Source organism: Falco rusticolus, chromosome 6 (assembly GCF_015220075.1).
Source record: "Falco rusticolus isolate bFalRus1 chromosome 6, bFalRus1.pri, whole genome shotgun sequence".
NCBI classification, from domain to species: Eukaryota; Metazoa; Chordata; class Aves; order Falconiformes; family Falconidae; genus Falco; species Falco rusticolus.
The window spans coordinates 79,592,811-79,611,716 of NC_051192.1; the positions used below are offsets into that span (position 1 = coordinate 79,592,811).

General features: G+C 41.8%; 1 protein-coding gene across 1 annotated transcript in view; it reads left to right on the forward strand.

Annotated features, from left to right (window-relative positions):
- The window catches only part of KCNQ5 (potassium voltage-gated channel subfamily Q member 5), a 122,942-nt gene that overhangs the window by 81,403 nt on the left and 22,633 nt on the right, over positions 1 to 18,906 (forward strand). Inside the window, exons 8-11 of the mRNA XM_037392966.1 lie at positions 3,086 to 3,181; positions 6,428 to 6,522; positions 8,068 to 8,094; positions 16,747 to 16,967. Of these exons, the coding sequence (XP_037248863.1) occupies positions 3,086 to 3,181; positions 6,428 to 6,522; positions 8,068 to 8,094; positions 16,747 to 16,967 (439 nt within the window). The remainder of the gene's footprint in view (positions 1 to 3,085; positions 3,182 to 6,427; positions 6,523 to 8,067; positions 8,095 to 16,746; positions 16,968 to 18,906) is intronic.

Here is an 18,906-nt window from a genome sequence, read left to right on the forward strand (position 1 = left end):
CAGTCTTTGGGTCTGTTCAGCAGGAGTCAAATTTATCTTATTTATTCAAAGCTAAGAAGGCTTGAAGGGGAGAGATTTCATCATCAGCTTTTTTTCATAGCCTGTAGAATGAACAATAGGGATTAGTTAGATTGGAAAGACTGTGAAGAAATGGTCTTAATCATAGAGTCATACAATCATAGAATGGGTTGGGTTGGAAGGGATCTTAAAGATCATCTAGTTCCACCCCTCCTGCCGTGGGCAGGGACACCTCTACTAGACTACTTGGCTCAAAGCCCCATCCAGCCTGGCCTTGAGCACTCCCAGGGATGGGGCATCCACAGCTGCTCTGGGCAACCGGTGCCAGTGCCTCACCACCCTCACAGTAAAGAATTTCTTCCTCATGTCTATTCTAAATCTACCCTCTTTCAGTCTAAAGCCCCTTGTAAAAAGTCCCTCTCCAGCTTCCTTGTAAGCCCCCTTTAGGTACTGGACAGCTGCTATAAGGTCCCCCTGGAGCCTTCTCTTCTCCAGAATGAACAACCCCAGCTCTCTCAGCCTGCCTTGACAGGACAGGTGCTCCAGACCTCTGATCATCTTTGTGACTGTCCTCTGGACTCATTCCAGTAGGTCCATGTTCTTCTTATGTTGGGGACCCCAGAAGAGAACACAGTACTCCAGATGGGGTCTCATGAGAGCAGAGTAGAGGGGAAGAATCACCTCCCTCGACCTGTTGGCTATGCATCTTTTGATGCAGCCCAGGATATGGTTGGGTTTCTGGGCTGCAAGCGCACGTTGCCGGGCCATGTTGAGCTTCTTGTCCCCCAAGTACTTCTCCTCTGGGCAGCTCTCAATCCATTCACTGCCCAGCCTGTATTTGTGCTTGGGATTGCTCTGACCAAAGTGCAGGACCTTGCACTTGGCCTTGTTGGACGTCATGAGGTTTTCACAGGCTCACCTCTCAAGCTTCTCAAGGTCCCTCTGGACGGCGTCCCTTCCCTCCAGTGTGTCGACTGCACCACACAGATTGGTGTTGTCAGATAACTTGCTGAGGATGCACTCAGTCCCAGCACCTCTCCCAGTACTGACCCCTGAGGGACACCACTTGTCACTGGTCTCCACTTGGACATCAAGCGGTTGATCACAACTCTTTGAGTGCAACCATCCCACCAATTCCTTACCCACCGAGTGGTCCATCCATCAAATCCACATATCTCCAGTATAGAGACGAGGATGTCGTGCGGGAAAGTGTCAAAAGCTTTGCACAACTCCAGGTACATGACATCAGTTGCTCTTCCCTCATCTGTCAACACTTTAACCCCATTGTAGAAGGCCACCAGATTTGGAAGGCGTGATTTTCCCTTAGTGAAGCCGTGTCGGTTATCACCAATCACCTTATTTTCCATGTGCCTTAGCTCAGTTTCCAGAAGGATCTGCTCCATAATCTTGCTGGGCACAGACATGAGACTGACTGGCAGGTAGTTTCCCAGGTCTTTTTTCCCATTTTCAAAATGGGGGTTACATATCCCCTTTCCCAGTCAGTGGGAACTTCACTGCACTGCCACGACTTCTCAAATATGATGCCTAGGGGCTTAGAACTTCACCCCTCAGTTCCCTCAGGACCTGCACATGCATCTCATCAAGTCCCATGGACTTGTGCACCTTCAGGTTCCTTAGGTGGTCTCGAACCTGATCTTCTCCTACAGTGGGCAGTTCTTCATTCTCTCAGTCCCTGCCTTTGCCTTCTGCAACTTGGGTGGTGTGGCTGGAGCGCTCCCTGGTGAAGACTGAGGCAAAAAAGTTGTTGAGTGCCTCAGCCTTCTGCATGTCCCGGGTAACCAGGTCTCCTGTTTCCTTCTGGAGAGGACCTGCATTTTCCCTAGTCTTCCTTTTAGCAGCAACATATCTATAGAAGCTTTTCTTGTTGCCTTTGACATCCCTGGCTAGATTTAATTCTATCAAAGCTAATTTCTTGACCTGATCCCTGGCCGCTCAGACAATTTCTCTGTATTCCTCCCAGGCTACCTGTCCTTGCTTCCACCCTCTGTAGGCCTCCTTTTTGTGTTTGAGTTTGTCCAGGAGCTCCTTGTTCACCCATGCAGGCCTCCAGGCCTGACCTCCTCTTTGTTGGGAGGCATCACTCCAGAGCTTGGAGGAGGGGGTCCTCAAATATTAACCAGCTTTCTTGGTTCACCCTTTCCTCTATGGCTTTATCCCTTGGTAGTCTACCAAACAGATCCCTGAAGAGGCCAAAGTCTGCTCCCCTGAAGTTCAGGGTAGTGAGTTTGTGGTGCACCCTCCCCGCTGCCCTAAGGATCTTGACCTCCACCATTTCAAGGTCACCGCAGCCAAAGCTGCCCTTGAGCTTAACATTCCACTCCAGCCCCTCCTTGTTGGTGAGAACAAAGTCCATCATAGCACCTCTCCTCGTTGGCTCCTCTGCCAACGGGGAGGAGGAAGTTACCGTTAATGCATTCCAGGAACTTTCTGGACTGCCTATGCCCTGCTGTGTTGTCCTTCCAACAAATATTGGAGTGGTTGAGGTCCCCCATGAGGACCAGGGCTTGTGAACGTGAGGCTTCTCCTATCCATCTATAGAGGGCCTTACCCACTTCTGTTGGACTTAACAGTCTTCTGTTAAGCAAGGTGTTTTCTAACTTTTCTAAAATGAAAAGTTCTAAGCAGCACGGCAGATATGGGCTTTGAGGCCCGTATATATCTGGCATATCTGGCAGCTGGTCATTTCATCATCATTCCTGCCTTAAATTGCTCTGAATGTTCCTTTTTGATTTTCTATATATATGTGTATGTAGGTATTTATATATGTATATCTCTGTGGCCTTTAGAGTTGCAGGAACATAGCATAGCACAAACCCAAGCAATGGTTGGGATGAGTGGTCACTGGTAGCAGGTGTTCTTTTAAGGACTCTCCTGCTTCACCGCGAAAGGGGCCATTGTTCATAAGCCTTGTACTGTCACATACTGTGATAAATGTGTCATTTGAAGCAATTGTATGGGATAACATCTTCACAAAATCTTTGCAGCTGATTATGTACATTTGTTGAAAAACTACCTACATAATGATAAATTGTGTATTGTATTGCAGGGCATCCTTGGCTCAGGATTTGCATTAAAAGTGCAGGAACAGCATCGTCAGAAACACTTTGAGAAAAGAAGGAATCCAGCTGCCAGTCTAATTCAGGTAAATACGAAATCAGTGGAAAGATAATAGTAGGTGATTTAAAGCACATATTGGAACAATTTTTATTATTTCAATTTAGAAACTTTTGTGGACATAATGCTTAACAGATTGGTTAGTTTCACAAAGTAAGTTTGTTCAGTGATTGCCATGTGTTGCTGTAATTGTGTATATAGCATTTCTAAGCCTAGGTTTTGAGTTCTTCTATCCATGTTGAAGATACCAAGACAAGGATGTCAACCGCATGCCTGCAGTTTAGTGAATTACTTGGAAAAATAGCATTGATCCCTAGACAACCTAGCTGACAGCACAGCACTCTTGCCTATATTAAGCTGCTTTTCATGTACTACAGGGTTTAGAGTGCTCCAATGAGTGATACATTTTGTGAAAATGAAAAGTGTCCTGACCAGAGAATTGCTTTCACTATTAGTTAATTCAAAAGCTGGAAATGCAGGCACTAGCAATTCTAAAATGTCTGAAATTGTCTGAAGTGGTTTCAGCTCCAATATTGATGTGATGGTGCAGATCAACGATTCAGAAAGATTTTTTTTCAAGAAAAAGTGGCAAGACATTTGTTAAACAATTGTTTTGCATGTTTTTTTTCTTTGACTTACAGTCCTAGTTAGAAATGAGAACAACCTCTAAAGAATGATTTTGCAGCAAGCTTTACTCTACTTGATGCACTTGAAAAAACAGGGGGAAAATAATCTCAGTGTCCTAGTTTGTTTTGGGAGGATCTCAAGTGTTTTATGTGTATCACTTGTGTGTTATTTTTAATTGTGAAATAATAAATCCTAATAAAGAACCTGAGCATGAATATTCTGGAGTGCTATGATAACTTCAGGATAGACACCAGGATGTCTTTGAAGCATTCTTAAAGTTAATAAATGTTTTCCATTATTACTGTTCAATGACTACTAAATACTAAATAGTTGAGATTTAATATTTATTAGAATAAATAATAAATATAAATCCACTCTTTTGTATCTATTGTACTGTAAAATTACATCTGGGATATTTTCTAACACATATATTTTATTCTAATTCTTGCAAGTTTGGTTGCCAGAGGAAATACATAATAGATTTAAGTTTTGGATGTAGCTGTTCTTGTTATTGTATGGCAGTTAAACCAAAATATTAGCAAGACAGCATGCTAAATAGATTAAGAGTAGCTAGATGACCGACTTCAGAAAGTGACTTTCCGTGGGCAAAATCATTGTGAAAGGAAGACATTTTTGGTGGGATCCATTGATGAAGGCTGTTCAGCATTTGCGTGTTCATTTTCATGTTAAGCATTTTCACTGATCTATAAATGAATATAAAATTGCTGATGGAGATACTTGCCAGTGGCACAAGGCCTGGAAGAATAGGAAAGATGATGGCAGGCACATGGGAATGAACCCAAGGATGATCTGGGTGACCTTACGGTGTGGAATGATTCCTACCAAATGTCTTAATACACCAAGTACAAAACTTGGTCTAGAAACAATGAATTCAGACTATTACAAAAGGCCTCTGTCCCAGTTTTAGTGACTCTGGAAAGGACCTGATGAAGGAGGAGAAAGATTGGGAAAGAAGGGTCAGGAGCTTCATACAAGTTCCCAGTATGCTGCTCCAGCTGGTTTATTACAGTCCTTAGATTCAGAACCAGAAAGGTAACGAGAGGGAGACGGCTGGTATTACTGCGGTATGGTGATGCTGCTACTAACATGCTACATATCAACTCAGCATCTACAGTTTGTAAATGAGATGGAAAAATTGGAAAAAGCAAAGAAAACATTGGGAAAAAATGAGGCCAGGACTGGAGAAAATTTCATGTTTGTAAATGCAGGATGTGTCTGAACTGCATATCATTGTCTACTGCAACAGTGCCTAGGCTGTTTTAAATTGTCTGTTGTGGATATCAACAAGAACTACCATGGAAATCAGTGTGCTCTAGCTTACCAGAGTAATGTCCATTTTCTAATCATTAACTCTGTAGAACTGGTCTGTGCTTACTCCTCTGTTGCCATAGATATACTGTCTGCTAGAGTCTGTACCTGACTTAAAGATAGCTAAGGTATCACTATAGAAAACTGAACTATTTCATATGGACATGCTCTTCTCGATTTATTTAGCTTATAAGAAGTATTCATTGTGAATATTATTCGAACATAGAAGTCCAGGGGGGAAGTACTGGAACGCAGAAGACTATTTAACGTAGCATACAGAAACACAACAACTATCTCTGGCTATAAGCCAAACCCAAAGTGTTTCAAATTAAAAATAATGCAAAAGTTTTTGACAATGAGAGTGATAAACCAGTGGAACAATTTGTAAAGCAAGTGACAGGTTCTCCCTCTGTAGATGAAGACTAGATGTATTTCTGGGAGATATGCAGTAAGAAAGCACAGGGCATTAGACCCTGTACAAGAATGCCTGGATGGCGTTTAGTGGTTGACAATATGCAGGCAGTGCAGATACTCAGCTAGTACAAATTAATACAGGTATGAGCTGTTCCAGTTTGTAGAACAAAAGATGTGTCTTACTGTCTACATGCAGTTAATCCAAACACTGCCAGTGCTATGCTTTGGTCACTCACCTTTGAAATTATTTATTTTGTGTTTTTAAACATTTAGCTGTGTTTCAAACCACAGAGAATACTTGTCTTCTAAATTCTTTTTGTCTGGTTTTCATTATAATTTACAAAATGTATTATGATACTTTCTTTTACTCAGACTGCAAGCTTGTATGGGTGTCCCCTATGGCCTTGTCACAAATGAGTCACTGTAATGCTTTTTTGAGCACCTTGATGTGCTGAATATCGTCTGGTGCTTCCACAAAACCAGGAACTCTTACTTTACTGTGTAAAGTGTACTCTGACTCACAAAAGTTTTGGTAGGATTTTACCAGTATCTTCTTAATCAACCTAACAGAGCACACCCCAATTTCAGCAACATTCCCTCTCTCCATAATCAGTGTGGTGGCATTGTCACTTCATGTTCTTGGTTCCTTTGTGCTTTTCTATTGTTTCCCCATACCAGGCTTCTTGGCGGTTTTATTCTACTGACGCCAGCCGAACAAACCTGACAGCCACCTGGCGATATTATGAAAGTATTCTTCCTCCCCTCAGGCATGTATCAGTGCTATGAATGATAAAAGAAAGCCGTGACTTGTATTGGTTACTAATCTGCTTTTCAATTTTTTGTTTCATCCCCTGCTCCCTCTTGCCTTGTTTTTTTTCTTTTTTACCATATATCCTGCACGTAGTGTGTATGGCGTAGTTATGCGGCTGATGAGAAATCGGTTTCCATTGCTACCTGGAAGCCTCATTTGAAGGCCTTGCATACCTGCAGCCCTACAAAGTAGGTACAAATATGGCAGCTGGTGCTGTTCTCGATGTCTGTTCAAGCTTATAGAGAATAATTATTTGTCTGATTCGTCTTGTTTTGTCTTCTTAAGTCCTCTCATTAAAGATTTCAACTAACAAATCAGGTCGTTGTTATCTAGGAGCCTAGGACAGGGGGAGAAATGCAAATCGTTGCTGTTTATCTAAGAAATATCACTGAGCACAGGCACTAGAAACATTTTCCCCAAAACTCATATAGCAAGGTTAATGTTTCACCCCGTTCCAAATTACCTCTAAGGAAGAAAATACTAGGTGTGATGCAGAACTTGTTCCTTGATTTAATGCTGGTTTTCAGCCTGTGCCTCTGTATAAGGCTATAGCTACAGATACACCTTTCCAAGTGGAGAGAGCCTTGTGGTGTTCTGCAGGTGAATGCGCTGGGGAATTTGCTCCTTTTTGTCATCATTTCTGATATATTCAGTATTTCCTTAGGGCAAATTATATCCTCAGTTATACATACAGCCAGTGGAAGATGACTAAAAAGACCTGATGTCACAGTTTGGCAGACAGGAGATATTTGATGTCCTAGTTTGGGTGAGAATTCACAGAGCACTGGCAGCCCAAGACTCTTCTATAATTCAGTAAAAGATTTACCCGAAGGCAGTAAGGTGACTGATTCAATATGGGGCACAAATCAGGAAGTAAAAGATACTTGATAAAGATCGAAACCGAGAGCACTAAGAGCCTTATGGGAAAGCTCTGATAAGCATCCTAACTGTTGTTATTGCAGACAGTGCAAGAGAATTAGTGGTTTCTCTCAAAGCTGGGTGATGAACATCCACATGACAGCAAAAAGGTAATTGTGTGCCAAAAAGCTCAGCCAAAAAGAGGTTTGGCTGGGTACCCAAAGCTGATCTTTGAATTTCAAAGAGGTGACAAGAACAGAACCATAAGTAATCCATTACCGTAACTGTAATCCCAAAATGTTTCAAACTAAAAGGAGCTTTTAGATGAAAAGTTACATGAAATACTGATTTTTGACATATACAAACAGGTTGAAGGCAACATTGGTATAAATGGATGGATATAAAATTAAATAAATAACGAAGCTGTATTCCACCTAAAATATTCTAAAATATGACTGTCCCTCAAAAGAGCATCCTCTTGTTATTTTAAATAAGTGTGTTGCTGTGCTATCCTAAAACTAAACCTTTTTATTTACCAGAGATAACTTTATCTAATAAGAGCCTACAGCTTTATGTTATATATGTGTCAGCAATGCATTTTGCCTAAGTGCTTTGCCAACTCAGTCTGCAGTGGTATGTACTAAGCATGTTATGCATGTGTTAAAACAACCAAAAAGTTCCTTTTTCAGAAGCATTGTAGTTATGAGTCTTGCTTGAATGTTTTTGTGGTTGCAATGTATCGTGTGTCTTGTACACTAATTAACATTAACATATCCATTTATGTTTATCATATGTCTAACTTCATCTGTAACTAAGTAATGTGATTACTATCTGCATAACAAGTATGTTTTTCCCTCCCACTCCCTGACCTGAAGAAAAGAACAAGGAGAACCTTCTAGCAGGTTTGTAGTTTCTTTTATTTCTTTTATCTGTGAGATCACTGCTTCTTAATGGCTTTTTGGTATCTCAGGTTCTGTACAGTAGGTTCCACGAATTGTAACTGTTGACGATCACAAATAGCATTTTTTTGAACTCATATCAATAGACTAATGCTGCTGAAATTTGCTTCTTTGTCCCAGTTTTTGTATGGAAAAACTAGGCAATTTTTTATGTTTCTAGCCACACGATTTAACTTTGAGGGGGAGCTCGGTTCAAACAGCGGCAGAGTGGAGCAGCCTCCCCAGACCCAGCTCCTGAGCAAGGACACGGCCCCCAACTTCTGCCATAAAATTGGTGCTCACAGCTTCCAGGAATCCCAGTTAAGTTGAGGCACATAGTTGAACTTGGCTTTGCGAGCAAGCCCATCAGCCCTCTGTCACAGAGGGAGGACCCCCCGACAGGGCTGGTTGGATTTCACCTCAGCAGGGGTCTGTGCTGCTCTGCAGGAGCATCCTCAAGCTTTCCTCAGTGCCATGTCTCCATGTTTCCTAACCTGTTCCGGCCATCCCCTCCCAAGGAGTGTTTTGGGATGCAGCAGGTGGGGGGAGAGCACCGCTGCAGTGGCTCACCCCCTCCCAGCTGCACGGATGGCACTCTCTAATGGCCCTATTGGGGCAGAGGAGGCAGCTTGGCATCTCTCTATAAATAAGGAAATAAATAAATAAATTCCTCTGGCTGGGAGGGCAGGTGGGGTTTGCACCCAGCCTGGATGCCAGCTGAGGGCCAGCTGCCTGCAGCACACAGAGGCAGGGCTGTCCTGGCTGGGTATATCAAGCCCTGGAGATGCCCGTCCTGAGGCACTAGGAGGAAATGCTGCTCTTTGCTGTGCTGAGAGCCTGAATCCTTAGGGAGAGGAAAGGACCTGGTGGCTACAAGACAAATTACCCGGCCTCTAAACTCTTTAGGGCTGGGACTCGGCGGGCATTTGGCAGCCAGCACTGCAGTATCAGCACGATCAGAGAATAGTGGCGTTTACTTCTGAGCAGAAAATGATGAAAAGCCAAGAAAAAAAGTGTCAGTGTGACACATCAACCCCCAAAATACATCCGCCCCTGAGTTGTACTGTGGTTCACAAACTCTTCTGGGTTATTCAGTCCGGGGTGGAAAGTTTTCACATCCACTACCCGTGTCCTGTTCCATTCTCCAGGTTGCTCCTCTGGCACGTGACTCCATCCTTTTCCTGATGTGCACTTAACTGTGTCACAGTGACTTGAGGGGACTGGATTTGCTCTGAGATATCCATCATGAGCACTTCACCTGCTTTGTCAGATCTGTGACTTTTCATACACATTGTCTCCATAGGCTTACTTTCATTAAATTGATTTCATTAAATTATTACAGCTTGATCCAAATTTTTTGCACATGCCAGCCATATTTCCTACTCTTTCAACAGCATCATTTAAATTTTACTTTGGCTTTTTTAAAAGTGAGACTGAAGTTGGCAGTAAATGAGTACGTACCTCCAAAACGTTATTCCCAACTGTACTTGCGAGCACTTGGAGAGACAAATTTGCTTACAAAAAGAAACTAGATGCAAAAAAACCCCCAGCTGTCAGAACTATATTACATGCTCCATGTTAATGATAACTATTGTGGTTTTAAAAGTAATCAATGATTTAGCCATATTTTTTCACTTTATTTTCACTTAATGGAAGATGTTTGTCCCTGCAGAAACTCTTAACTAATATGTGCACTGCTGCAAATTAGTGTACGTGTAAGATTGTACTAGTTAACTCCTGAGATCCTGGTCTACAGTAAAAACTTTGAAGACCACTCAGTGCCTTTTAAAAAAGGTGTGTTCTGTCAGTGGCTGTTTATCCTTCTTATGCTGATATATTGCATATGTTTGTATCACTTAAAATACATGTGGTGTATGTGGTCTTTTGTGGTAAAAATGTAAGTGCAAAATGCTGCAATGTACTTCAAGATAACTGTCCTCGACCATTTAATTTCTTTCTTTCTGCAATGCCGAGTGACTTGCATGGGATGCTATGTGAACTAAGTAAGCTGCTTCTTGTTTCACTCTTTAAATGAAGTTGTGTTGGCACAAGTTGTGCATTGGATTGCTTTCTGAATATGCTCTTTGTTCTGTACTCCATTCTAATAACAGTGGAGAAAAACTTTTATTACTTTAGGTTAAAAAAATTATATATTTTTTTTTCCTACCAAAATTACTTTTATATTTACAGAAACGAATTCTTGCATTTTGTCATGTATAGACCTACAGTCTTTCATTAGGTAACTAAATGTTGCTGTGCATGAGTTGAGAGAGCTGTGATTATGAGGCTGTAGCTTCATACTGATTTTAAGAAAAATATGTATGTTGTATCTCTCAAAATATTACACACAAGTGTTCTACTTAATCATTTATCAAAAGTAATGGTAGACAACCTCTCTGGTGTATCCTTGCTGTAAATGAGATATTTCTATAAATCAGTTCTAGAGTTCTGCAAGTTATTTAAAAAGCCTGTATGTTAAATTCTCCGTATCTACAAATGCACACACTGAATGCAAACAATATTTATTTCTGTTCAGTTGTGCAACGTGGCTGAAATTCTTCCTGTGCAGGAAACTAGATCAACTGATGAATCTTACAACATCCTGAGAGCATAAGCAGTCTCAAGCTGTGTGTACGACATGCATTGGGTGTCTGCAAAGGATGAACGTCACCCGTCTAGTGTTGTAACTAGTGAACTTGAATATGAATTCCCTATTCAGACAACTCCTGGTCAATAAGGAGGAATTCTGCCGGTATAGGAGCTTGGGGGAAAAACTCATCCCTGCTCTGAGGGAAACAATTCTCTGGAATGCTGTCCACCTCCTATCTCATATCTGTTTCTAGAAGTAGATTTAATGTAAACTCTTTGCATGCAGCATATGAAAAAGGAATTGCCCGTGATGCAGAATCTAACTTGAGGTGGAAAGCCTAAACCCTTACCTAGCAGTGGAATGCTTAGTAACATGGTCCTCTATCTCCCCTCAGTCCTAGTAAGCTTTGTAGTAATAAACAGAAGCTCTTCAGGATGTACACCCCTCGGAAACATAGGTATTCAGCATCCTGCCTATTCACATGATGTTTGAGAATGCCAGCTAACATCAGGTGCATGATTCATTTACTTCCCCTCCTTAGTGCTTTACAGTTCCTTACTACTCCAAAGGAGGTTTCTTGATTTATTTATTTTTAAGTGCTTGTAATTCTTTTGTTGCTTGTTGCCTGCAATGACATTAATACAATGGCAATAATACCAGTTCTCTGAAACTCATCAGGTCGGACAATTGCAGTGTGCAACATGCTGCTGTTTGCCAAAGCCTGGTTCCCCTTCTCTGCCTGAGACCTGAACTTTTAAAATGCATTACCCTGCAGAGATCTTAAAACGGGGTTGAATATTTGGGTAAAGACAATTCCCCAAGTCCAAGAGGATTTTTATAACCATGGCAGTTGAGTTCTCCACCTAATAATTAGTGGGGAATATTAAGCTATAACACACTAGGCAATACCAACAGTCAAAACGTGCAATTGTTGTTGAGAAGAATCCCCTTGGACACAGCCTGTGGAAGCTGTGCCTGCATCCTGTACTGGAAGGTAGAGGAATGCATATGAAATCAACCATCTGCTTCAGCTGAATTCTGTGGAAACTGTGTCTCTTACCAAAAATGGTAATTCCTAGATGGACAGAATTTATGGGAAGAAACCCTTGCTTTATACTCAGGCTTATTACAATTTTTTTCTTACTTTTCAAAACTAATGTAAAAGACAATAGAAGTACAAACTGATGACAGAAAATGAAGATAAAAAATAGTTTCTTTTCATCTGGAAACTGTTTTGGAAAAGGAAAAAATACACAAAACCCCTGAACTTGATTTATTTTTTTCTGTTTGATGATTGAACTTTAAGACATTCTATCCCTGAAATTCTTGTTATTACGCATTGAAGGTATGAGATGTAACACTACATTTCTTGGGTTCATGGTCCTAGCATGAGACTGGTGGAGAAGCCTTGAACGTTTGAACTTCAGGTCTGTCCGTACTATCCATTGTATTCACATTTGTTCAGCTTAGCCTAAGTTCAGTGAAGTTGTCTGTAGGCTTGGTAAGAATCAACATCTATTTATTGGAACTGCTGAAAACTGGCATGCATCTTTGCTTGCTGTTGTTTGCCATGGGTAATAATTTTTGGCAGTTTTAGCTTCTTTCTTGACTTGAGATCCAAAGCATTTTCCCTCACCCTCAGGCCCTCCAGTTACTTCTGATTCACTTCAGTTTCTTCCTCTTTCTGCTTCCACCAGCTGGCTCAGTATGAAAAGCTGAAAAACAAATGTTAAGTTGCGACTAGCAGCAAGCAGTAGTGCTGCAGGTCTGAGGCTGAAGCACAGCAGAAGATAAACCTGACCAGAAATGCAGGAAGGTAGGCAGGGAAATAGGGGAGTGGGATTGGGAAGCAGAGATGCTCCGTTAACTGAGAAGTATAGTAAGATGGTCCACGGAAGACAGACAGACCTGTGAGTACGGGAGAGAAAAGCAAAGTAGGCATTTGTATTTGTAGGCATTTATCAATTAAAACAAAATCTTATCAAGTCTAGTCATGTGGTCCAGCAGAGAAGTGTGCGTTCCCCCTGCAATGAAACTACAGTGACCTCTAGTGTCCCTGAACACCTATTCCTTCGTAAATCAAAGGTGAAAAAGACAAAATTTAAAGAAGAAATAACAACTGGAAAGGCCTTTGCTGTCTAGGGAAGTGAAGGGGTCATGCATGTACTGACAGGAGGAATGAATGAGTGGTAAGATCCCACAACTGCCATTCCAGAAGGCAAACAAATAGAGAAGTCACTTGCTTTTTTTCCGTAGGTGCCAGTTGTAATTGATCTCTACTAAAAGATGCTTCAAAGCTCCAGACTTGTAGATATGAATATATTCTACAACTTGCAACCTCAAGAACAGAGTAGAAATAGGTCCACAAAGATTACTGTTGCCAGGGAAGATTGTAATAGGGAGCAAGTAAGTATATAAACTGGGATAAACTATCAATGACATAACGTACAAGAATTGATGGACAGACACACATCTAAAGGAATGCAGAGATGACTGGAGTCAGCTGTCGTTCTCTCAGATCCTTGTCCTTTAGGTCTGATTCAGGAACTTGTGTAATTTCACTTTCCTGATTCTTTATCATGGCTTTTGCCTTTTGGACCAACATTCAACTTAAAGTTTGGGAGTACTTACAGGAATATGTGCATTTCCAGTGGCCATTAACAGGTTTAATTTCCCCATTAATTCAAGGAATTTCCTTTGGATATCATGTAAAAAGAGAAAAGAGGAGAGAGAAAAATATAATAGCCTAGGTCCTGCAAGAGGTGAAGGATTGTTAGCGTGGCACTGGACAGTGCTACTCCAACAAGCACTAAATCAGAATAAAGGGCCCTAAAGGCTTCAGCGGCTACTGATTCAAGTGCAGAATGCCCAAAGGTGCTTGAAAGGGCATAAGATTATCTCCACCTCGTATCTCTAACACCATCTCTGCCCCTATTGCAACAGAGAATCAAGAGCCAGGAACTATACAGCCTATTAGAAAAGGGATATTTTCCCTGTAGGAAAAAACCTGGTCGGGATGCCCCTGAAATGCTGATTCAGTTACTCCTTCGTGAACTGTTATTTGTCATATATTCACACCATAGAGGAGCCCTATGGCAGCACGCTGCCAAGGACAGCAGCTTTCTTCTCCTGAGCATTAATTCTCCACTACTGAAAGTCATATAATTTATATCTGCGCTGGGTAGGACCCAGTGACTTCAGGAACAGTTCCCACCAGTCTCAGAATAGGGACAGGGATCCAAGAAGTGAAGAACTGCTATAACCAGTGTCTTTGGAGAAACTCTCAAGATGCAAAATAGAGTTTCAAAACCATGCTTCCTTCAGGGGTTGCATTTCTTTTCATGATGCAGCATCCTCGGCATGGACCCTTGGCATGCCATTACATTGCCACTGCTACAAAGCAGATAATTTTTTTTTTTAAGTATGAGGTCTGCATTTTAAATTAATATTTTCATTCTCAGTGTTGCACTTTTGAAAACTGTCTCTAGTACAGATGAAGTGTCTACTGTTCCTTTCACCATTGCCTCATTGCTTTGATTTGGAGAACTAAAGATATTCAGGTTAAGTAGCCATTGTGTACCATTCAGCTTTTATAAATTAAATAACCATGTGTACAAATAATTTAAAGGCAGTGATTGCTTTCATTAGTACAAATTAATCAACAGAACACATGTGCTTCTTCATTTTTTATTTTCATTTTTATTTTGGAGTTAATGGGATTATAAAAAATACAATCTATACTGATAGTTTTTATGACTATTTTATCAATTTCCCTTTCATTTTAACTAGTGCCACAGGAAGAGACCTTACCAGAAACTTTTTTACTCTAAGATTTGCTAAAAAAATAAAAGAAGTTGATTTCATGCTTCAATAGCAAATACAATAAGAAGACTTTAAAAAAAGCACAGGGGATACATCCCTAGGAATAATATCTATAAGAAATCCATTTTGATTCTGTTGCTCATTCTGTATAGTATGACTTTGCAATAATGTGGTTAATAACTATTTTACAGCTTATATTTTCATTAGGTTGTACAATGCAAAAGATTCCTGAGCTGAAATGTAATTCAGTCTTTAAATGTAATTTGCATTGAAAATTAAATTTTAGAACTCACTTTTCTTTCAAATAGTAGGTTCTGTGGGTCTTTTATATTGCATATGCAACAGCACACATTACTGCAGGTCTGGGTAATGATTTGCAATGGAAATAGATAACACTTCCAGCACCATGATGTGGGTCTATTTCAACAGTTGCTTACTATGGGTAAGGAAGGAAGGGGATAACATTCAGAAATTATAGTAAAGTTATTCATTCAAGTGATTCAACATGCCATATAGCTATACATTTATCTAATAATCTTTCTATTGATGTGCATATTTTTTTAGCATTCTTGAAAATTATCTTATTATAAGCTTCCCAGCATGTGCTTTGCCTGCTACAAACTGCATCCTTTCTGCTCTCCGTGATGTTTGTATTCAGAATGTTATGCTATGCTATGCATGGACAAAAATATCTGATTATCTCAACATTTCACAGCCACAGAAGTTTATAACTGCTTTCCATTTCATATAATTACACATTAACACTGTATTTTCAGAGGGCAGTAGGTTAAACATCTAAGAACCACATAGTCCATATTGGTTAGCACTAGTTAATTAGCTGCAGAATACATTTCTGTTGAAAACATCTTATGGGCATGCTGAAGTTTAAAGGCAAAGACTTTGAGAGTACTGGAAAGTGTCGTAACTTCAAGTACAATTATAATTTGCAGGTAGACAGTCTTTGCTGTAGGTGTTTTAAAAGCACTCCCAAAGCCTATGCCAGGGCAGTAGGACTGCCAGACCCAGTAACATCCTACCTGGAGCAGCTACTGCATTGCTCCCGTTATCTCTAGCCTTGCAAGAACAGGACCACTGATCAAGGTGACCATTGCTTTGTAAAGGCGATTGAACTTAACCTTGTAAATAAAACAAGGTTTCAGGCCTTAGTATCAGACTTCCTTTCTGTTTCCCCTTTGTGCCTTCTGCTACAGGGAGAGACAAACAAAAGCAAAAATGTTAAATAGTGGAAAAACATTGGCAGATAGTCATGGTGACCACAGGATGTTCATCAGATATGTTTGAACATCAAGAAAGGTAATTTAGGCACTGGGAAGTAGAAAATCTGCATATCTCTCTCGTAGCAGACTGGAGGGGAGGGTTATAAGCACAGGAGGGAAAAAAAATCAGCCTACAGTTGGCCAACTGTAAGACCACAGGGCCACCATTGATCCTGCAGTCACAGTCATGAGGTTCGCTGGGCTCCTGGACCTGTCCTGAAGCACCAGTCCAATACCACCTGCAGGTAACCAGCTCCCAGCTTCATCTCCAGCAACCACACAGCATATCATAACATTTCTATTAATTGGTCATCACACTGTTTCATGGATGTTTTGTTAATTTTGGTTTCGTCTTGTCCAAGTAAGTGCTGTAACAAGGAATTCTGGATATGAGTGATCACTAACAATGCATATGAAATGTTGGAAGTGCCACATCTTGAAAAAGCATGAGTATACTAACAGTATTTTTGCCTGCTTAAAAAAAAAAACAACCAAATACTACATGGCATGCAGTAATAATAGAATACATTTTGTTCTTGTTTGTCTGAAGAAATGGCCAGAAATGCACTGAGCTGGGCAGACTAAGATGGAAATAAACCTATTTAAAATTAAAGGAATAGGAAAAAAAATCATAGAGCTTGATCTATAATAATTGGGTGAAATTTGTTTCTATTTATTTATTTTCATTTCCTTTACAAGGTTATTCTGTACTGTAAGACAGACTGATTGATAATGCCTCTATCAAAAAGCAATTACATGTAATCATCGTCATTCCCAAACTAAATACTTTCAATGAAAATAAAAGTTTGTAAAGAAAAATATTCATACTATTGATAATTTTTAGAGATTATTTTTCATTAACGTACAATAGAAAAAAGAAACTGAGTGAAGGAACTATGAAATAAAATATATTTCTCTCCTTCGCAGTCAAAAGCTAAGTTTTAAGGAGCGGGTGCGGATGGCCAGCCCACGAGGTCAAAGCATAAAGAACAGGCAGTCTTCAGTCGGAGATCGCCGGTCACCAAGTGCCGACATTGCCACCGAGGGCAGCCCAACCAAAGTCCAGAAGAGCTGGAGCTTCAACGACCGAACCCGCTTCAGGCCCTCGCTGCGGCTGAAGAGCTCACAGCCCAAACCTGTGGTCGATGGTAGGAGTTTTTCGTGCATGCTGCTCCCAGACTGCTTATGCTCTTGCACACCTGCACTGTGAATGCAGCCGGTTTTTGGAAAGCCGAAAAAATTGTTGTCTGGGGGCAGAGACACAAGAAAGCTATAGCCCACTTCAAAGAGCGTGCCAAAATGATTTTTTTTTAATAAGAAATCTTGTGTCTCTGGAGCAACTGGTGGAAGAGAGGGTCACTACAGAAAATTGCAGGGGGACTAAACACATCCCACGGATTTGGCTGCAGCAGTGCTGCCGTCATGGCCCCTCTCCCACCAAAGCTGCTGCCCAAACCTGCTGCCTCGTGCTGGTGGGCCATGCACCATGGCCAAGGCTGCACGGGCTGCACCCTTGCTAGCCGAGCGCACAGCTTGTAAGGCACGGGCCCCCGCAGGCAGAGGAGCTTGCTGAGGAGCTGGGAAGTGCCCTCTTACCCCCAGTGGCGATACAGTCACCTGCCACCAAGAGATATACTACCAGGTGCTTTAAGTTTTACAGGGTTTTATCGGGTTCAGTAAGGCAGGTGGCTTTAGCAAACAAAACTAGCGTTACTGCTCTTATGTGTTGCTTTCTAAAGGGTGTTTTAGACGCAGGAAGGACTCCTAACATGTGAAGAAGTGGACCTTTGGGAAAATGGCTTGCTGATCCCGCAGCAGGCAACAACATAGCCTTTCCCGCAGACTGCCTCCTGTGCTGTCCCTTCTCTGCTCTCCATTCACCAGCTAGGGTCCTCCCTGGCATTAAACTAGCCAGTGTTCAGGCAAAGGTCTTCATCTGCAAAAAAAAGCTTGCCAAAACAGAGACAGTGACTCCTCTGCGCGGGGAGCACCGACGCGGGGCAGAGCAGCCCCCGAAGAGGCAGGAGCCGAGAGCACCAGTTGAGCCCGAGCTCTGTAAGGGCCGGGTCCGGCACTGAAAAGTGCACTTGCACAGCTCTGGGGGTACCGCTGCCCCGGTGCATTTGGATTTGGGTTTCTCCATTCATATTTTTGCCAACTTAGGAACATTTTGTTCTTTCTTGTGGGACCCCCAGGTAGAAAATAAGGGAAACAAACCAATCGGCTACAACGGGAGACAGTGACCCTGACTGTATGGGAAAGGTACAACATAAATCAAGTAAACAGATATAATTTTAAACTCTTTCTATGATGGCAATCGTGCATGTTCCATGCAACAGCTGTGGTAAAACTACTTAGACAGAGGTGTGATTTTGGTGTCTGCTTCCTTTTTAAGAGTACATATTATTACAGACATGTAGGTTGCAAAATACCCATTGAACTGAAATGCCCCATCCCTCAGCTGAGGACATCCTACACAACACATCTCTTCAGGAAAAGCCTGGGTAAATAAAGGTTTCCTGAAGGGCAAACAAGACAAGCCAACAGTGTTTGCTAAGGTCATCGTTCCAGGCTAGTCCTCCCCCACAGAGACCTCTCAGTTGCACGAATCCTGAATCTGGCTGTGTTACAGTGAGCTACTGGGGCACACCAGCCACCAGGCTGCTGTCCAGGCTGCTCACCACTCCTCGCCCTGTTCTGGGGCACAGGCCCTGGCTCATGTCCCTTGGCAGCTGCAGCACAGGAGCTGTGTGATGCTGGCCTGGGTCTCACGCTGACATGGAGCTGGAACAAGGCCACTTGCTCTACAATGGGAAGTGAGAAATGCTCTAGGTACCAGTGTGAGGTTGAAGCTACCCTGTCTAAATTTAGGCTCCCTATGTAATCACTTATATAGCATGAGTATCTCCCCAAAACCAGGCCAGAAGTGATTTCATAGGTTAAACCCCCGTAACTCATACTGTGCCTGGAAGTGACCTAAGAAGAGAGTAATTTGTTGAGCACACTCCCGGGGTATCAGCGGCTCACTTCTCTCCAGCCCTGAAGCCTGCACCTCACTCAAGCATCCGTTTAGTTTTTCATCAGCCC